Consider the following 18,438-nt stretch of genomic DNA (forward strand, 5'->3'; position numbering starts at 1 on the left):
GATTTATTCGACCCGTTTGGTTCTTTGTCGTTTGGAACGTCGGAGAACAACTGGCAGCTCCTCAACTTGCCTTTTCTTGGTCACTTTGACCAGTGACTTCTGAAAAGGTTTATTGGACTCTTCAGTCTTACCTTCAACGACGCCCTCATCACCAACAATCAGTCCATTATCAACAGTAACTTCGGTATCAGATACAATGTCCGAGTTTTGTTGTAGTTTTTCATCAGCTATCAAAGGTTGTTCTTCAGCCACCAAAGGTTGTTCCTCAGCTACCAAAGGTTGCTCTTTGGGCTCTTGACCTAATGTATCTGCATCAGTTGGAATAGGCTCACTTTGATTAAGTTCTGGTTGTTCATCAGGCACTACTTCTTGTGCCTCTTCAACGATATCAACATTTGGTAATGCTGGTGAGGAAGAATCAGAGCTGATTGAGTAAACAGACATACTTTGGGAATTACCATCTTCCGAATTAACTTCAATCGATTTGCCTTCGTCATCATCATCTTTGGTATAGTTTAGTTTCTTCAATAATCCTCTTGTGGCACCATTAATTTGCTCAGTTGCAGTCATGTCAATTTCAGCCATAGGGGTCGAGAACTCATCGCTGACTTCAATAGCAATTGGTGAACCAATAGGTGTAACTGAATTCTGATGGTCAATGGTATCTTTTGTCTCCGGTTCCTCAGGTTCAGGTTCTCCATCATCAACTTGTGCTTTCGCAACTTTGTCTTCATCTGCTGTAGTTAATACTATCACGTTATCTCCTGCTTCTGCATCTTCGGTAGCGATCTCTGTTACATCAGCTTTCACATCTTCTATTTCTAGAACAGTTTCATTATCGTTTACAGGTGAAGTCACAATCGCTTCCTCTTCTGGTCCATGTGAAACCTCAGTACCATGTATTGCTTCTGCTGCGTCTTGTGATTGAGTCGCAACTTCTGAGTCTTTGGGTTCGGTAGAGTCATTGTGGACTTCCATTTCATTGACTTCAATGTGGTTGTCTTCCATTTCATTGACTTCAATGTGGTTGTCTTCCACATGGTTGTTCATTTCCACGTCGTTGGCCTCCACGTCGTTGGCCTCCACATTCATGAACTCAATATCGTCTTTGTTCACTTTCATGACGTCCTTTGATTTTAATATCATGTCGCCCTTTGATTCCAGTGTATAATCTTTGTTAACCTCCGCAGGAATCTCAACGACGTCCTTCTCTTCCAGTCCTTGCTTAATGTTGTCTTTCGCTCCGCTCAAGTTGTTAATGTCGACCTCCACTTCCATTATACTGTTGGTGCCCTCCTTCTCTTCCATTGCACTATTCATGACCTCTTTCTCTTCCACTGTCTTAATGTCGTCCTTCATTTCATTCAATGGCCCCAAGTTCAATTCAACAAACTCATTAAAAATATTAGGAGAGTCTTTAAGTATCTGATCTACATCTCTCTTCAACATCTTCAACATTTCAATGGTTAAAGGGAAAACATCTCTCTTGGCCATCTTCTTTGGTCTGTGACTTGTGGATTCAGAAACCGCAGTGGAATCATCAACTAACTTACCGGCCAGAAGGAAATAATTATAGAAACAAATATAAATTCCCACAACGGTGTCGTCGATTAAAGCAGTTGGACCAAACCCATTGTTGAACTTCTTCATGTCATTGACTGCATTCATAAGACAGATATGTGCGCTGAGTTCCTTGGGCAACCCATCAGCCTTCAACGACTCAATTAGTTGCTTGGAATTAACAATGAACTTCTTGTACGAAAGACGAACCAAAAACACTTCAGTGAAAGCCTCATTCATATGAAGCAGGCTTCGTATTAATCCACAAACTGCAACACATAATCTTTCCCAAGCATTATACAACTTGATCATTGTGGAATTCGATCTTCTTAGTTTGGGGAGCATTTGTATTAAACCATTCAAGTTCCTTTCCTTCACCAACAAATCAATATAGAACATAGCATATTCAAATGTATAACAGAAATGCTTACCCGGACGTTCATTTTCAGGCTTCCATATCAGCACTAACGTCTTGTTACTGGCTTTGACGGAAACAAAGAGGCCCATTTCTTTCATGGCCGCTTCCACATTACCAAACTCATGGTAATGAATATACGCCAATCTATATCTGGCCTTGTGGTGCCATTTCTTCTTGTCGTAATTGTCAACTTTATTTAAACACTCGATGATCACCTTATAAAACTCTGGCTTGGTCATAGTGGCAGCAGCAACATCAAGATCAAGCTTAGTGTGTTCTAGTTCAACTATAGGAGACTGTTTCAAGTACTGCAAAGCATCTTGAATATTCATGGAGTCAGACTTGACATACTTGTAACTGTAAGCACATAATAAATAATGTGGCTCAATAATACGGTCTGTAGAAGTAGACTGTTCCTTTGCAAGTACACCAGCTTTAATCAAAATATCAAGAACTTGTTTCGGGTCATGTTTCATTTTTTGCAATACCTTAGCATAGTAATAGAAGACAGTCCAATCTTCATCATTAATGACTACTGACATTTGAAGTGATCGTTTCATCAACTTCAAGCATGTCTTAAGAGATACCATATTTTTAGACGTGGTAACAAACGATGAAGATGATGAAGCTCCATTATTCATAACAAATTTGGGGTTTGCTAATACTTCAAAGGCATGGCCGTTCATTGGTTCCATGCATGCACTGTAGAGCTCCTTAGCAAAACTGGCCAATAACATTCCAATTACCTTCTTATAATAATTCTTTTTATTCTTTGGTATACCGACTGAAGCATTAATAGCCATTAAATAACAGATAATGGACCTTCGTTGTAAGTTGGCAGTGCCCACTTTCCTTTCAGGGTATGTCAATTTATCGGAGGTCCAAATCAAGTCGTCTTCAACTAAAAACCCGTACACTTGCCCAAGAATAAGCCAACTTTCAAGTCTATTGGAATTGTAGATCAAATCAGTTTCCAATAGCAATACTATGCTTTCCAATTCCACTGCTCTTGTTTGCATGCTCTTCTTTCTTAGTTTGTATGAGGAAAAAATCAGTAGAGCTTGTAAATAGTATAACCCACTCATCACCAATAAATTTTTGGACTTGACAGGCTCAAATTCCAAGGTGAATAATCCATAGTAAGTTTCTCTAAAGAATCTCGGAGATAGCCGTTCGGAATCTAAAAAGTAATTTAACACTGCCTTATTCCGTTTAAGTATCTCGTTGCTTTCAAAATCAGGACCTCCCAAAATCGAATATAAATCTTCAATTAATTGTTTCAGATCTTGTTTTGGTGGTTTAATAAGTGGATTCTCCTTGAAAAAAACTGGGAGTATAAAATCGCAGATCCCCTCTGCTGCCAATGGAGAATCTAGCTCTTCAACTTCAGTTGTCTCGTGGTTTTCAGGCGTGAAAGTGTCACATGTGATATTGTAATGGTATCTGCAGTGTAATATTTGAATGAGATCCTGTTCCGGGATTGTAGTACTTGAAATGGAAGTTAAAATTTGTTGAATGTACTTTAAGAATCGGCCGTGGTCACTATCACATAATCTTCTGGCTCCCAACTGATCATGAACCACTCTCATAAACTCACAGACTTTGGCTTCGTTGGAGTTCTTATAGTAAATCATAATGATTGAAACCAGTTGAATGCAAAAAGCCTTGAGTCTTGCATAAGAACGTTTGGATACAGAAAGAACCGAGTTCTTCCTCGGTGTTAAGATTGCTGCTTCTTCATGTAAACTGAATAAATAGAATAATTCAAAGAATCGAAGTAGAATCAGGAAAGTCCCTACATGAGCCTCTTTGTTCAAGGGAAGACAAAGCTTTACCGCTTCAAGGGACTCTAAAAACTTGGAGGTGGATTCAGAGAATGAATTGCAAATCGTTAATAAGGTCAATTGTCGGTTCTTAATAGGAAGGTCTTGGTATTGTTGGCTTTGAATATAATCAAATAGAAACCGAACATAACTTTCATACCCACTTTGGAGCTTGATAAGCTCATTATCTCTTTCATAATGATCAAATAAAATACTCCATAGATTCAACTTAAGGTCAATTGAAGATGTTTCTAAAAAGTCTTTCAATGATTGTCTCTCAGATAATTCTCCGTCCATCAACATACTTTCAAGCACAGATATGGACTCAGTATTCCCGCTATCGGCGTAGACTATCTTTGCAAAGACACTTAACACAGATACAGTGGAGATCATGGAGTTAACGTTTTCAAGGTTAAGTGTTGGGATATTGCCATAGTTATAGTTGGACAATTGCAACCATTGCGATTTGTCCTGAATGAAGCAAAGAATATCAGACAATAATTTGACAAGATAGTTAGTGCTCTTCCAGTTATTTGTATCAAGCTTTTCAAGACAGATGTTGGCCCATAAAAACCGACCCTTTTGTTTAAGCAATTCAGACGTGAAAGGTTGTGCTAATGAAGCGATATTATTATCAATGAGTTTGAACCAAGCCTGTAATCTTGACTTCAATTTGATAGCTTGCATTGCCAATATCTGCATATGACCTTTTGCTCCTTTGGTAGTAGTGGTACCTTTTCTGTCGGTGATCTTATTTCTTAGAGTGTAATATATATCAGTCAAAACTTCATAGAAACTTACTGCAGTGGTGAGATCTAACTCGTTGACTCCGATATCGGTACCGATACCGGTTCCAGTTCCAGCTTCAAGTTTCCGATTCAAATCTTCAAAAACATACGGTTCAAGTTGTAAAGTCCACTCATTAACAATATCCATAAGCTTGGGATTGAATTGGAAATCGGATATAAGACACACTTTGTTTCCATTTAAATTTTGGGGTTGGAAGAACTTCAATAGCAAACCTATCTTGAGATCAGTTAAGTTTCTATAGGGCTGAGCTTTGAGTGAGTCGAGTATGGAATCATACGTTGCAACATGATCTAATTTTTGGTCTTTTGGAACATCTTTAATGAGGACTTTATTACCATAATTTGCCAATATTTCTAGAAGTTTTTTATTCTCCGTTGTTCCGTCTTGACCATTGGAAACAGACAGATTTTCAAGTATGCAGTGGGAAAATGATGACGTCCAATCATCAATAATCGTCAAGAAGTCAGATATATATTGCGGAGTTGTTGTTCCATTTGAATCATCTTCATCACTGAAATAGTAATCAACAATGTTGGAGATTTGCATATGTTTGTCCAGCAGATCTATTTGCTTTAGGAATTGATTGAATGTTTGGAAAAACAGTTCAGATTCAATGAAATCTTTACCACTAATGACGTAATCTATTTGTTCTATGCCCATTGAGTCATTCTTGGCCAATCTTTTAGAGGATCTATGTGTGAATTTGGCTTCTTGATCAACCAGTGGCTCTTTGGTGGCAGGTAACTCCGGTGTCTGCTCAATGATATCGTCATCTTTTCCCTTTGATAGTTCTACTGCTGCTGTTTCTGGTGGAGGAGTCTTCTCCGTCTTCTCCTGCTGCTGTTCATGAGTAGTTTCTGGAACTTCTGGTACTTCTATCTCAACTACTTCTTGTGGAGTCTCAGAGAACAAATAAGGATCAACATATTTCAACTTTATCTTAACAATATCCGCTATTTTCTTCTTATCTTGACAACTCTTAGCCTTGTGGTCAATGGCCTCAACTACTTGTAACCAGGAAATCGATGTAGAACTCGGCAATTGAACTTTAATGGCTTGTTTCTTGTAGGTGTTGTGCTGTTGGACCTTGAACTCGTCTCTAATGTCATCTAGAAACGCAAACTTGGTATTTATCATCTGGCGCTCTGTCTCGAAATCAGTAACACTGTGACTATGACTTTGTCTACTATGACTGACATGCAACTGTTTGAGTACATTGTTGTATCTCTGTAAAGAACGAGAATCAACAGGTAGAAACCCAAGTACATCATCGCTTTCTTCAGTTCCACTCAACCGATACTCTAAAGTGAATCTGACCAATCGAATCAACCCCAAATAAACAAACACCTGGTATAGCAATTCAATGACCTCTTCATCGCCCTCTTGGTAAATGATAGCAGCAGTTAGATCCTCAACCATCGTGTAAAACAATTCTTTCAGCTTATCACACACTTTGGTGTCCTTCTCGTCGTCGCCAATGAGCTGACCCACGAGGTCTGGGCCCTTCAGAAGAAGATCCAAATGAAGAAAGCCCCGGTTCCGGAAGATCAAGTACCGCAACAACTTGACGTTCTGAGACACGTAATTCAAACTATCAACTGAATGGTTCATGGATCCATTTTGAATGCCCTTGAGATACGCCTCCTCTTCAAAGTAATGATTGCCTATGACCGTTAGGGTGAATAGTTCTTCGTAGAGTTTATTTGCCTTTAGTAGTGAGCCTTGTTTCTGGTACGCTAATGCTCTTTGGAAGGTAGAGAAGGCTTGTTCCACTTGGATTTCTCGAGTGTGCTCTTCTTCTAGCTCCTTCTTTGAGGAGGCAGAGTCTTCGGCCAAGTTGATTGGCACGAACGACGACATACGTGGTGACGTCGTAGTGATGTTTACATAACGATATTAACTAAGAACTTATTTTGTTAGCGCGACTCACTGGAGTCGAACACGGGACAAGGTCAGAGGCCGGAGTCAAGATCAAGGGACTGAGTCAATTACAGAGCACAGTACAGTTTGACGTCTACTAAATACATTACATCTATTTACACTAATTAATTCCCGTTGTTTGTACACTAACCTGTTGAGTCTTTTCAACATCATCTTCTTGTTCGTCATCTTGCTCATCTTGTTCCTGTTCTTCTAGTGCCCTTTTAGCAGCTTTCTCTTGCGCCTTCTCTTGTCTTATAATAGTTCTTCCACCAGTAACATACCAAATGATTTGACTAGCAAATATACCCACTTCCAAGAAAATCACTATAGCATACAAGATCACACTCATCACGTCCATTGTACCCACAACAATCGATAACATTGAAAGTATGGCACCCAAACTATCTGTAGATAAAAAAACAAAATTGATCCCCACAACTCGTCCCTTTCTTTTCCATAATTCGAAATACGGAGGTATAAGTCCAATCCCAAGTAATATAGATGCAATAATCCCCACTATCAACATTGGCCATTCCTTTCCATCACGATAAAGTGGTCTGAGCCACAATATAAGCCCAACTTCCAAACCACCTCCGATAAGCACAAATGCTGATACATATACAATAACCTTCTTAATAGGCCATTGCACCGGTGGATAATAAAGACATTGACACCAAGTACATAGACAGAAGAAGGTGAAAAGTTGAGGTTGGATCCTTAATGGTATGGACCCATCGGTTCCTATAAAGTATATGGAAAAGGGGATCCCACTGGCGGCCCATAGAAACATCATCATTGGTGGAAGCCCTTCACATTGTTTAACCATATAATTCCGTATAACTTGAGGGATGAGTTGAATACACCAACAGATAGTACCTGCAGTTCCCAAAACATTCTCCGCTATATCATTTCCCATGTCAGCCTTCCCGAGCCATTCAAAATAACTTACACTGTGTTCCTTTCACGCCTTTATATATAATGTCTGCTAACAGTACGCAAATTGGCATCACCTTGGAATTCAATAGGATTTTGCCAAGGTTTGGTACACAAAATGTGCACTATGAGATAGCCTAAACGGGTATAACTATGCGAATACGTATAATGACTCCCTTCATTTTAGGTCATAATAGCCGCACTTTGGGTCAGAGTAACTGCAGAATTTACTCTGACTCACTGTACTCAAAGTCATAAATTTGCTCTTCATTCTGTAACGTGAGTTCTTCCTCTTCGTCCAATGAAATCACTTCAGGGCTCGAGTCTACTTGGATTATCTCATCAGCTCCATCGGTCGTACCCGGCTCAATACTACCTTCACTACCTCCGTTCCCTTCATCCAGATCCAAGTCAATGACTTCAACCGGATCAGTGACAGGATACAAAGATGTGTGGGGCTCTTGTGAAACTTTTGAATTCAAATTGCGCTCTGACTCCGTGTATACTTTATTGTTGCGCTTTGGTTCTGGTGATGGTGAGTCATTGGATGGACTCTCATTCTCATTGTCGACCATGATTGGTGGATCACTTGACACTGTGCTATCCAATGGGATTCTATTGCTTGACTCTTTGATATTGTTCGGGGTGTTGCTGCTCTGGACTAACTGTAGTTCTTCTTCTTTCTCTTCTTCTGATTCTATTAAAAAGCCCCCCTCGTTGTCACCAAACTCAGAATCGGATAAATCTGTAACTTTTCCGGGGGTATCAACCGAGTTTATATTAACTTGTAAACCACTTCCTGAATTGTGACCCATTTGTGGTATAATTTCTGCCATTCTATCGTAATAATCTGAATCATCGTCATCGCTATTATCCTCCACATATCGTTGTCGATTGTTTCTAGTATTATATCTCTTTTTTACTACTGTAGTTTCTTCATTCTTCCATTCTTCATCACTTTCAGAATTCTCACTGTGGACGCTATAAGCATCCAGTTGATTGTCCTCCATCATGAAACCCCCTTCATTCTCAAATTCTTCTTCTTGTTCCTCCTCTTCCTCTTTACCACTAATATCGGGGGTTATTCTCTCATCCTCATTTATGCGGCCATGTTCTCTATCTAACCGAGACTGGATACGGAGTTTGGTTAAAAAAAACTTCCAATTCTTAAGAGCAATATCCTCTATCAATTTGCGTTTGGCTTCGTCATCTTGTTCCTTGATATTCTCTAAAACGGCCAATATACCCTCCTTAAACTGAACATCAATTACAATACCGCCTTCCTTAATGGTTGGCATCTTGTTACTCTTTCGATTCTTGAAATCAAAATTAACAACAGCTTTAGCATAGTCAATCTCTAGAATCCTGGCTGCTTCCACCATCTGTTTAACGGTGTATCCAGTATCATCCGCTCTGACTAGATACCCGTTCTCTGGCACCATTGAAGGAGTATAAACATCGATGTTTCCATAGGCATTTCTAGGTATTTTCCCATTCACGACTGCCGGAGGAATGAAGAGCTGAGTTTGAAAATGGGCGTATAATCTCGTGACACCGTCATCATCATCACCGCCTAAGTCTTCATGTAGTTTGTTTGCAGGCTTCTGTTTTATCTTTAAAGGTTGAACACCTATTTTTAATACTCTTCCTCTCAAATACCATGCTTTAGCTGATTTCAAATCGTATACATGGGATCTTTTGTACACAGTAAGAACTTTCTCGACATTTCTACCACTTTCTTTAGTACGAATTCGATATTTCCCACAACTACTAGTGGAATCCTTGGGATAAATAACTTCATTCTGACGCAATTGAGGTTCTAATGCATAAATTGGATGGTTCTTGAAGTCTGCAACATTTGGTGGCATTCCCTCAGCCAAATCTCGTTCTCTAAACTCCTTTAGTTCAAGTATATCAAGATCTGAAAGCTTATCTTGTCGTTTCAGGGAGTTGAGTGATTTTATAATATGTTTATACCATTCAGCATCCTCTTCAGATTTAAATTCAATTCTTTTCTTGACATTTTTTGCATTGAAATACTGACAATACCTTCTGGTGACGTCCATGATCCCTCCTTCGTTATCATAAGCAATAGCATAAGTTAAATGGTTTCTTGTCTCCTTTAGAGGGACTTCAAACTTTGATCGTCTTCTCATGGGACTAACCTCAACAATATTTAACACTATTGGATCCACACTTAACCATTTCTTAGTGTATTTGTTCCATATTTCAACCCAAAATATAGGATATGAGGAGTCCTCAAATAAAACTGAATTTGGAGGATGATACCCACCTTGGGAATTGCGGCCAATTTCTTCAAGTATTTTATCTTTCCGGTTGAAGTATGCCATAGATTTTGGTTGTGCCGGTACCGGTGCCTGTTCCGGTATAACTGAAGCTGTTGTCTTGTCGTCTGAAGCTTTCAAACTTTCCTTGGACACTATCAGAGTAACATCGGGGGCCTGGATGGAATACACCAACCTAGCAGTTAAGCCCAAAGCTCTTGCCAAACATAGAAACCCTTGGGCTCCTATATCTCGTGAGCCCTTCATTCGCTCTACAAGACCACTAAACTTGGGGAAATCAACATTCTTCAACGTGTATCGCTGTCGTAAGCTCAATTCATGCCAATTCTTGTATATTATGCCCTTTGAAGATACTTTAAACCGTTTCTTGTAGAAAAGCATGAGATCGCGTACACCATCAAGGAATCGACGGGAATATACCACATCTTTGACGGCTTTGTCGGCCAATTGTGACCCTGTTTCTGGATATAGCAGATTCAAAATGGATCTGGGGATTCTCTTACGTAGTTCCAGTTGCAATGGCTTATTGTTGCACCATTTGTTCCGAACATGGCCATGAAGAATCATGGCCACCAAATACGTTTGGTGGATCAACTTGCGTTCCTGGCGTTCTTCCTTTGATATGGGAGGGAACCGTTGTTTGACTTTCTTACATCTATTGCTGGTAGTAGAGTCTTGGTCTTGGTCTGAAGCCAATGAGAAGGTAAGCACTTCTGTTCGCGGGTCGGGGGCTGCTTGTTGTGGCAACTCAGGCAAGGAGTAGGTCACGCTATCAGTGTCATTATCCAATGCAACATCTTCAAACTCGTCTGAATCGTCTGAACTGTCGATGTGAGGAGGTGATGGTGCAAAAGAAGATGGCGATACTCTTGGGGGTGTTGATGGTTGTGGCTGTGATTGTTCAGTCGTCGCATCATTCACACGTCTACGCTTGATACGCGTTCGGGGAGGCTGGTCTTGGGTAGGAGTCTCAAGTATCTTCTCTCTTAGTAGTCGAGTGTACTGACGGTCAGCCCCAGTCATTGGGAATGTCCATAGAGAGCTGTGGTGTTAGGGACTAATAGTAGTTAGTGTTTATATTTTTCTGTGTAAGACTCAAAGTCATCACACAACTAACATCACCATACTAACTGAACTAAGTCTTCCCAACCGTATTAACTATGACTATACGAAGTCGAATATGATACGATTAACACTACCGAGCATTAATGTCCGGGTCATACAATCAATTCGATTCATACCCATACGACCTAACCGAGTTCTACCCATCCGACTCAAGACAACCTCCATACCATTCCAAGGGTTCACTACGAGACTCTTGGATAAACAACATAGACAAGCATACAACACCATTGAAAGAGATATACGACGATATGGAAAGAAAACCATCCGATTGGACGCTTCTATCCGGAGTCATTTCATCCAAGTGCACTTGGAGACTCCTGCTTCCACTACTGCTAACTCATTGGCTTCTACAACGATGATCCAGTATGCTCGACCCAAGAGGGAGAATATTTTGGAGTCCATAGTGTATTATATATTGATGACACTTAGACGATTGAAACATGGTGGGAATGACCCAAACCATATCAACAGTCAACATGAAGCACTGAGTCAGTTTGTGAAAATTAGTTCAACTCCGTTATCATCTGATATGGAGTCCAAATGGAATACCTCCTTTGCGACGGAAACAAACTTACTCATGGAGTACTATGGGATCCTTACTTGTACCGCAAGAGATAGAGACACACTCGAAGACTTGGTCCAATTATTCTATACCGTATCATTTCAAACGTTCGACTCTAATTACACTGTGGATAACAGTTTGATCCCCTGGATCAATTGTGTCTATTCTGATGGCGTCATACAAGCATGTGGGTGTTTAACTGGGCTAACAAGTATCCCTGGGTTCATTATTGGTGATGTTTTACTGAGAACTCCACTTAATAAGGAAGATTTATACTACCAAGTAGACCTCTGGATGGAATACATTCATGTTGTGTCCAGTTATTACTATGGAAAACCAAGATATATTAAGCAGATATTTGAGGATATCATCAAGAACTGCATTGCATTCGATTGCCACAAGTTGCCCGTCTTGCTTTCTCATTCGTTAAACTATTTCAAGTCACCAAAAACAGGGTATGTCTTTACGTTTATTGATAATGATTATATCAATACTCTTTTATGGCTAACAGCCTCACATGCATTCAAGACGACTTGGACGTCCATCTCATCAATATTAAAGGCTCAACAAGTGCTAGTGCGGGCTATATCTGACACTACTGATAATCTGGTAGTTGCCCATCTTTCTTTCAAGGGTAACCTTGGGATTGTCTTGGGACTAAAAGATGTGGCCATCACCAAAGCTCAACAATTACTTGAATCGGCAACCATCCGTTTACAAGTCACTAATCCAGGAATCAAAGTTAATGAGTTGAAACACTATCAAATAGTCAGTCTCGCGATTTCCAAAACCCCTGAAGAACTTGTGAATGGTTTCAATTCGTTTGGTGATGTGAAATCGTCTGACGTTTGGTATTCCTTCATTAGAAAGCTCTTTGAATTTGGAATGTTGAACAACACTCGATCTAAGAGTTTACTAGTGGAATTATTAAAGAAATCCTCAACCATACTTTTAACCAAAGAGATTTTGGGTTTGTTGTTGAGAACTATAGACACTGTATCTGATCTAGAATTTATGATCAGAATGTTTTACAAGTATAACTTGCATCCCCATTTTAAGAACGTTATACTTCGGAAATATGTTCAAATCTTATACCGAACTCCCCACGAAATCATCAGGAATTCTCACCAAGTCCGGTACTTGACCAAATGCTATCTTCCTAGTGATCATAAGCCATTACACACTCATGTGGACTACGCCCGATACATTTACAACAATTGTTTCCAATATTATTCCACTTCATTTGTTGGAGTAGCCCTTCAAGGTGAAGCTAAAGTGGATCCCAATGCCTTTTATACAAGATATGAAGACTTATTAGTATCCCAGAACCGTATGCCTGATGAACTGTGTTTGCTAGCTTTACTTACAAGTGCCATGAATGTTTCTCAATCAGATACTACTTGGGGTAAGGGTATGTACCCAGCACAAATGGCAGTGAATGTCTTTAAAAGTAATGTCATGACCCAACGGTACCAGGAGATGGAAATCGGATCCAATGATGAAACAAAAGTTTTTCCAACCGATAAGCTTTGGCAGTCGTACATTCAATTACTTGGTAAGTTTGAATATACTCCAGAATTAGCCAACATTATTGAATGGTGGACTTCACTTAAATTTACTCCCAATGAAACAACTCTTCTTTGGCTACTTCATTCATTGCCTTCCGAATACGCTTCCTTATACATTTTCCATATGGATAAAGTAAGACACGATAGTCAGAAGGACTTTGAAAACATAGACAACCACAAGGAACCGCTTACCATTGAAGACGTAAGCAGCTGGCCATGGCCCACACAAGACAAGTTGAAACAATTTAACGCATCGGTTAGGCTAAATCATTAGCCATGTATATAGTAATAAAAGCATTATACTGTGCTACCATGTTACCCCATACTTTGCAACTCCGAGGTTACCATGATTATGTAATCATTTACGTAATCACAACATAGTCACGGCATTATAGTTGATTCACTTAATCAAAAAGTAATCAGTTGTAAAGGATCAATTGTAGCATCGTATCTCATACAGTCTCTCTCCCACACTTAGCGCAAATCAAAAAGTTTGTTCGGGTTCAGTCCTACCTTGGTCCGACCCCGGAACCCGGCCAATCACATTGTGTGGAGGAGTCCGTAGTCACCCGCGCCTTTATAAGCAGGAGGGTTCCCTCCAAATCGGACCTGAAAAATTTCCACCATCAATCATCCCAATCCAAAAAACTATGTTACAAGCCGGAGTTAGAAACCTCAAGACCGGCATCAGCATTAGAGCCATGTCTGCCTCCACACGTGCCCTCAGTGGTACCAGAATAGAAACCGATGCATTTGGTGAAATTGAAGTCCCCAACGACAAGTACTATGGTGCCCAAACTGCCCGTTCTAAAATGAACTTTAAGATTGGTGGACCTGCTGCTCGCATGCCCGCACCCATTGTGCATGCCTTTGGTGTATTGAAGAAGTCCACCTCATTGGTCAATGAGGAATTGGGAACCTTGGACCCCAAGTTGGCTGGTGCCATTCAAGCAGCTGCTACTGAAGTGTCGGAAGGTAAATTGGATGACCATTTCCCATTGGTTGTTTTCCAGACCGGTTCTGGTACTCAATCCAACATGAACGCCAATGAAGTCATCTCCAACAGAGCCATTGAGATTTTGGGTGGAAAATTGGGTTCCAAGAAACCTGTTCACCCTAATGATCACGTTAACATGTCTCAATCATCCAATGATACCTTCCCAACTGTTATGCACATTGCTGCTGTAACTGAAATCAACAACTCATTGTTGCCCGAATTGACTGCCTTGAGAGACTCTTTACAAAAGAAGTCTGATGAATTCAAGGACATCATTAAGATTGGTAGAACCCATTTACAAGATGCTACTCCATTGACTTTGGGTCAAGAATTCTCTGGTTACGTTCAACAATTGACCAATGGTATTGAAAGAGTCGAAAAGACTTTACCAAACTTGTTGTACTTGGCTCAAGGTGGTACTGCTGTTGGTACCGGTTTGAACACCAAGAAGGGATTTGATGAAAAGGTTGCTGCCACTGTTTCCAAGTTGACAGGGTTCCCCTTCAAGACTGCTCCTAATAAGTTTGAAGCTTTGGCTGCTCATGATGCCATTGTTGAAGCTTCTGGTGCTTTAAACACTTTGGCTGTCTCCTTGTATAAGATTGCCAACGATATCAGATACTTGGGTTCTGGTCCAAGATGTGGTTATGGTGAATTGTCTTTACCCGAAAATGAACCTGGTTCTTCCATTATGCCTGGTAAGGTCAACCCTACTCAGAACGAAGCTGTTACCATGTTGTGTACTCAAGTTTTCGGTAGCCATGCTGCCATCACTTTTGCCGGTGCTTCTGGTCAATTTGAATTGAACGTCTTCAAGCCAGTGATGATCTACAACTTGTTGAACTCCATCAAGTTGTTGGCCGATGGTTCTTACTCCTTCAGAGTTCATTGTGTTGATGGTATTGTGGCCAACAAGGATAAGATCGACAAGTTATTGCACGAATCTTTGATGTTGGTTACTGCCTTGAACCCTAAGATTGGTTACGATGCTGCTTCCAAGACTGCTAAGAATGCTCACAAGAAGGGCTTGACCTTGAAGCAATCTGCTTTGGAATTGGGTGTTTTGACCGAGGCTGAATTTGACCAATGGGTAAGACCTGAGAACATGATTGGTCCTAAGGATTAAGTAGTGTTATTGTAAGTAGAATCGTATATATATATTACCATTATCTTCAGCAGTGTTGTAAGCAAGAACTACGTTCAACTTCTCTTTATATGGTCGTGCAAATACCACTTATGCTCACGGATTCAAGAAGTTGAATCGGTTTTAACAACGACCATCAAATGGACTCTACTACGACCACTATGGCGAACATATTCGACCAAGTAAGACGAAAAGGACAACTACCGCCTGTTTCCAGAAATAACGGCGGGACCGCAAGCCAAACCGGTGCGACATCGGCAACAATACCGGCAACACTGGGGGGTAAAGTGTACCAATATGGAAACGGGGCCACCAAAGTAGTGGACCCAGTTGTGGCCCAACTTAAGGAGAAGAGGCGGCTAGAAAAGGAAAAGAAGGAACAAGAAATGAGACAGAAGAAAGGACTTGCTCCCAAGACTTCTTCTAAGCCTTCAGCACCAAGATCAAGAGCACCATCAGGACCAAGGCAACCTTCATCATCTTCATCTTCATCAAGATCTAATGGTAGTCGAAACCAAGGACGACCATCGTCGACTCGTGCTCCACTGCATGGCGCTCCACTGTTTCCTTCTTCATTTGTGGAGAGGAAACCACCTGCTAAGAAGTTGAACTTCAATGATCTCATGAAGAAAGCCTCAACTATAGATCAGGCTACACTTGCCCTCTCTATAAAAGGTAAGTCCAAATCCCCAGAACATACTAAACCTGTTAAAGGAGGTCTCAATAATAATAGTAATAATAGTGCCAATGAAGGTCGACGTCCAACGCTGAGAGACATTCAAAGAGCCCCACACACCAAACAACGACCACCATCATCATCCACAAGAACCAATGGAGAAAGCGCAAAATCTAGATACGGTTCTCCGCAGCCTATAATCAGAGAACCAGTTTCTGTAAGAGCCCCTATCCCGGTTAGAGGGCCCTCTGCTCACTTGCTGCAGAAGTTGAAATCAAAGAAAGAAGCACCCAGACTGAGTAACAATAGGAATGTTCCTTCCATTCGAAATGGCGCAGCAGGCTATGATGATCATGATAACTACTCTGACGATGACGAATTGGACTCGTTTGTGGTGGACGATGAGGAGGAAGAAGAAGAGTACGGGCAAGAACAACACTATGGACAAAGCAGAAGGAATGATATTTACAGTCACAAGGATACTGGATACGACAGAGACGAGATTTGGGCTATGTTCAATAGAGGTCGTAAGAGATCTTATTATAACTCGTATGACGATTATGATTCTGATGATATGGAAGCTACTGGGGCAGAGATCCTTGAGGAAGAAACCAGATCCAGACGTCAAGCAGAGGTTGAAGATAGAAGAGAGTTGGAAGAGGAGAAGAGAAGAGCTGCTATGAAACGAGCAAGATATGGTTGAAGATGGTACATATTGATATTATAAATGCATATGTTTTTATCAAGCTAAGGTACAATTAAGTATCCTTATGATTGTAGTCACAACTGTACGCAGCTTTGAAAATCCGGCTTTGTAAACCTCCAGCAGATTCTTGGATATGATGGACACATTTGTATTTGACTCACTCCAAGTCGTCCCATTACTGACCTTCTACAAATTTGCAATGTACTGGAGTAAAGTTCTTATATACCGTTCCATCGCGCAACAAATACCCTCTCATCTCACATCTATACTAGTCTTTGTTGTGGCAACTGCGAAGAAATCCATCTCGTATATATTCGATGACGGAGAAATACGAGCTCTTCCAACCCGGCATCAAGAGCATTGTCAAAGAACTCAAAAAGGATGCGCTATCGGTGAAAAATAGACTCCAATCGGTAATTTACGATCATCACCAAGTGCAGTTGCTTTGTGCCAAGTGGAACCTTTCAACTGTGGTAGCCAATGAACGATGTGGACTCTGGTATGTGGCCCCTGAAGAGTATATTGATACATGCTATTTCAAATCTACAGACGGCCATACTCACCAGTGGGCCTTCTCTCAGAGGCGGTTGAATCTCCATTTGCTAGAGACTATTAGCAAAGGGAACAATATCACTATTGTTGATTCCACTAAAAGGGGTAAGCTTATGCCTGACGCTCTCTCTAAAACTATTCCTATATGGTGCGCTGTGCTAAATAGTATATATTTTGACAATGAAGAGCTCGACGACAGTCTTAGGCTGTTCCAGAAGAACAATTGGCTACTAACACCTTCGGAAATGGTTGGTGATAGTGAAACAAGACAGATCCAACAGTTGATACCGTTGTTTGCTAGACAGGTGGCATCAAAGGGACTTATAACGAAAGAAATGCTAGAGACTATTCTTGGAACTGGAGACCAACGGAAACCGTTATTGTGTCAATGGTATTACCCTGGATGTTTGGGACTGAGGAACCCCTTGGATATAGATGTAAGCCAATTACATATTATATCTTGTGTCATCGCTTCCAAGAAGGTCAACGACATGGAAAACCGTATGACTCTTAGACTAAATGGGTCAGTGGTGCAATGGTATTACGTTCAAGGTTCAGCAGATGACCATGAGCTTTGGCTTACCAACGAAATATGTGAGGGGAAACTCGATCCTCGGTTCTTCTGGAATCACATCTATACGAGTTCTGATATCATTGATCCTAATTCCAACATGATATATGATTGGCTTGGAGATGATCAACTCATAGCCAAGATGAACAGCATTTGGACAAACTACGCACAGCTGCTTTCTACTAAGAATGGTATACTACCGGATATTTCTAATGTGGACAAAGAGGACAATAAAACAGGCATTTCGTTTGGTATAATCAATTCGTCGGTAGAATATGCAGAATTGGTCGACGCCTTTAAGGGCAATGTCGATCAGGTAATAGTGTTCTCTACAAAATACGAGATCCTTAACCCCAGGAAAGCCAAAGTCTTCCATTATTCTCTTGAAAGTGGTAAAAAGAGCTCCAGACAACTAAGAGATATATTTCCGGTGCTTTTACCTCAATTGGACACAAATTTGCCTATAATGGTACTTGGTGAAGACGATACTGATTTGGCAGCTCTGGTTGTGCTAATTCTTTTAAGTCAAAACTATGATGATGATTGGTGTCGCTGCCAACGACAGCAAAGGCCTAATAAGGACACTGTTAGACGTCATCTTCGACTCCTACTGAATGTTCGACGGGTGAATCCCTCAAGAAACACACTTCAAAGTGTCAACGCATATATTATGTGATATAGGACAGAAATAAACCATGGATACCTTGGTTATGACACGAAGCTAACAGGATAAGATACGGGATTTGCTAAGTGAACTAAATTCA

The 18,438-nt window shown here is 40.6% G+C and overlaps 7 protein-coding genes across 7 annotated transcripts; 4 read left to right on the forward strand and 3 right to left on the reverse strand.

Moving 5' to 3' along the window:
- Window positions 1–3: 3 nt before the first annotated feature.
- HIR3 (uncharacterized protein) lies at window positions 4–6,471 on the reverse strand (the record flags this gene model as incomplete). The annotated part of the gene is made up of 1 exon (XM_043192089.1): window positions 4–6,471. The coding sequence occupies one exon, from the start codon at window positions 6,469–6,471 to the stop codon at window positions 4–6; it is 6,468 nt and encodes a 2,155-aa protein (XP_043048384.1).
- A 181-nt stretch (window positions 6,472–6,652) lies between these two features.
- On the reverse strand, window positions 6,653–7,450 carry KQ657_001292 (uncharacterized protein; the record flags this gene model as incomplete). The annotated part of the gene is made up of 1 exon (XM_043192090.1): window positions 6,653–7,450. The coding sequence occupies one exon, from the start codon at window positions 7,448–7,450 to the stop codon at window positions 6,653–6,655; it is 798 nt and encodes a 265-aa protein (XP_043048385.1).
- A 244-nt stretch (window positions 7,451–7,694) lies between these two features.
- Window positions 7,695–10,796, reverse strand: KQ657_001293 (uncharacterized protein; the record flags this gene model as incomplete). Its single annotated transcript, XM_043192091.1, has 1 exon — window positions 7,695–10,796. The coding sequence occupies one exon, from the start codon at window positions 10,794–10,796 to the stop codon at window positions 7,695–7,697; it is 3,102 nt and encodes a 1,033-aa protein (XP_043048386.1).
- A 457-nt stretch (window positions 10,797–11,253) lies between these two features.
- On the forward strand, window positions 11,254–13,302 carry KQ657_001294 (uncharacterized protein; the record flags this gene model as incomplete). The annotated part of the gene is made up of 1 exon (XM_043192092.1): window positions 11,254–13,302. The coding sequence occupies one exon, from the start codon at window positions 11,254–11,256 to the stop codon at window positions 13,300–13,302; it is 2,049 nt and encodes a 682-aa protein (XP_043048387.1).
- A 376-nt stretch (window positions 13,303–13,678) lies between these two features.
- FUM12 (Fum12p) lies at window positions 13,679–15,151 on the forward strand (the record flags this gene model as incomplete). The annotated part of the gene is made up of 1 exon (XM_043192093.1): window positions 13,679–15,151. One exon carries the CDS (start codon window positions 13,679–13,681, stop codon window positions 15,149–15,151), a length of 1,473 nt encoding a protein of 490 aa, XP_043048388.1.
- A 179-nt stretch (window positions 15,152–15,330) lies between these two features.
- On the forward strand, window positions 15,331–16,548 carry KQ657_001296 (uncharacterized protein; the record flags this gene model as incomplete). The annotated part of the gene is made up of 1 exon (XM_043192094.1): window positions 15,331–16,548. One exon carries the CDS (start codon window positions 15,331–15,333, stop codon window positions 16,546–16,548), a length of 1,218 nt encoding a protein of 405 aa, XP_043048389.1.
- Window positions 16,549–17,038: 490 nt separating this feature from the next.
- Window positions 17,039–18,350, forward strand: RIT1 (tRNA A64-2'-O-ribosylphosphate transferase; the record flags this gene model as incomplete). Its single annotated transcript, XM_043192095.1, has 3 exons — window positions 17,039–17,050; window positions 17,309–17,351; window positions 17,446–18,350. The coding sequence occupies 3 exons, from the start codon at window positions 17,039–17,041 to the stop codon at window positions 18,348–18,350; spliced, it is 960 nt and encodes a 319-aa protein (XP_043048390.1).
- Window positions 18,351–18,438: the final 88 nt, after the last annotated feature.

This window comes from Scheffersomyces spartinae (genome assembly GCF_019049425.1).
Source record: "Scheffersomyces spartinae strain ARV_011 chromosome Unknown scaffold_15, whole genome shotgun sequence".
Taxonomy (NCBI): Eukaryota; Fungi; Ascomycota; class Pichiomycetes; order Serinales; family Debaryomycetaceae; genus Lizanozyma; species Lizanozyma spartinae.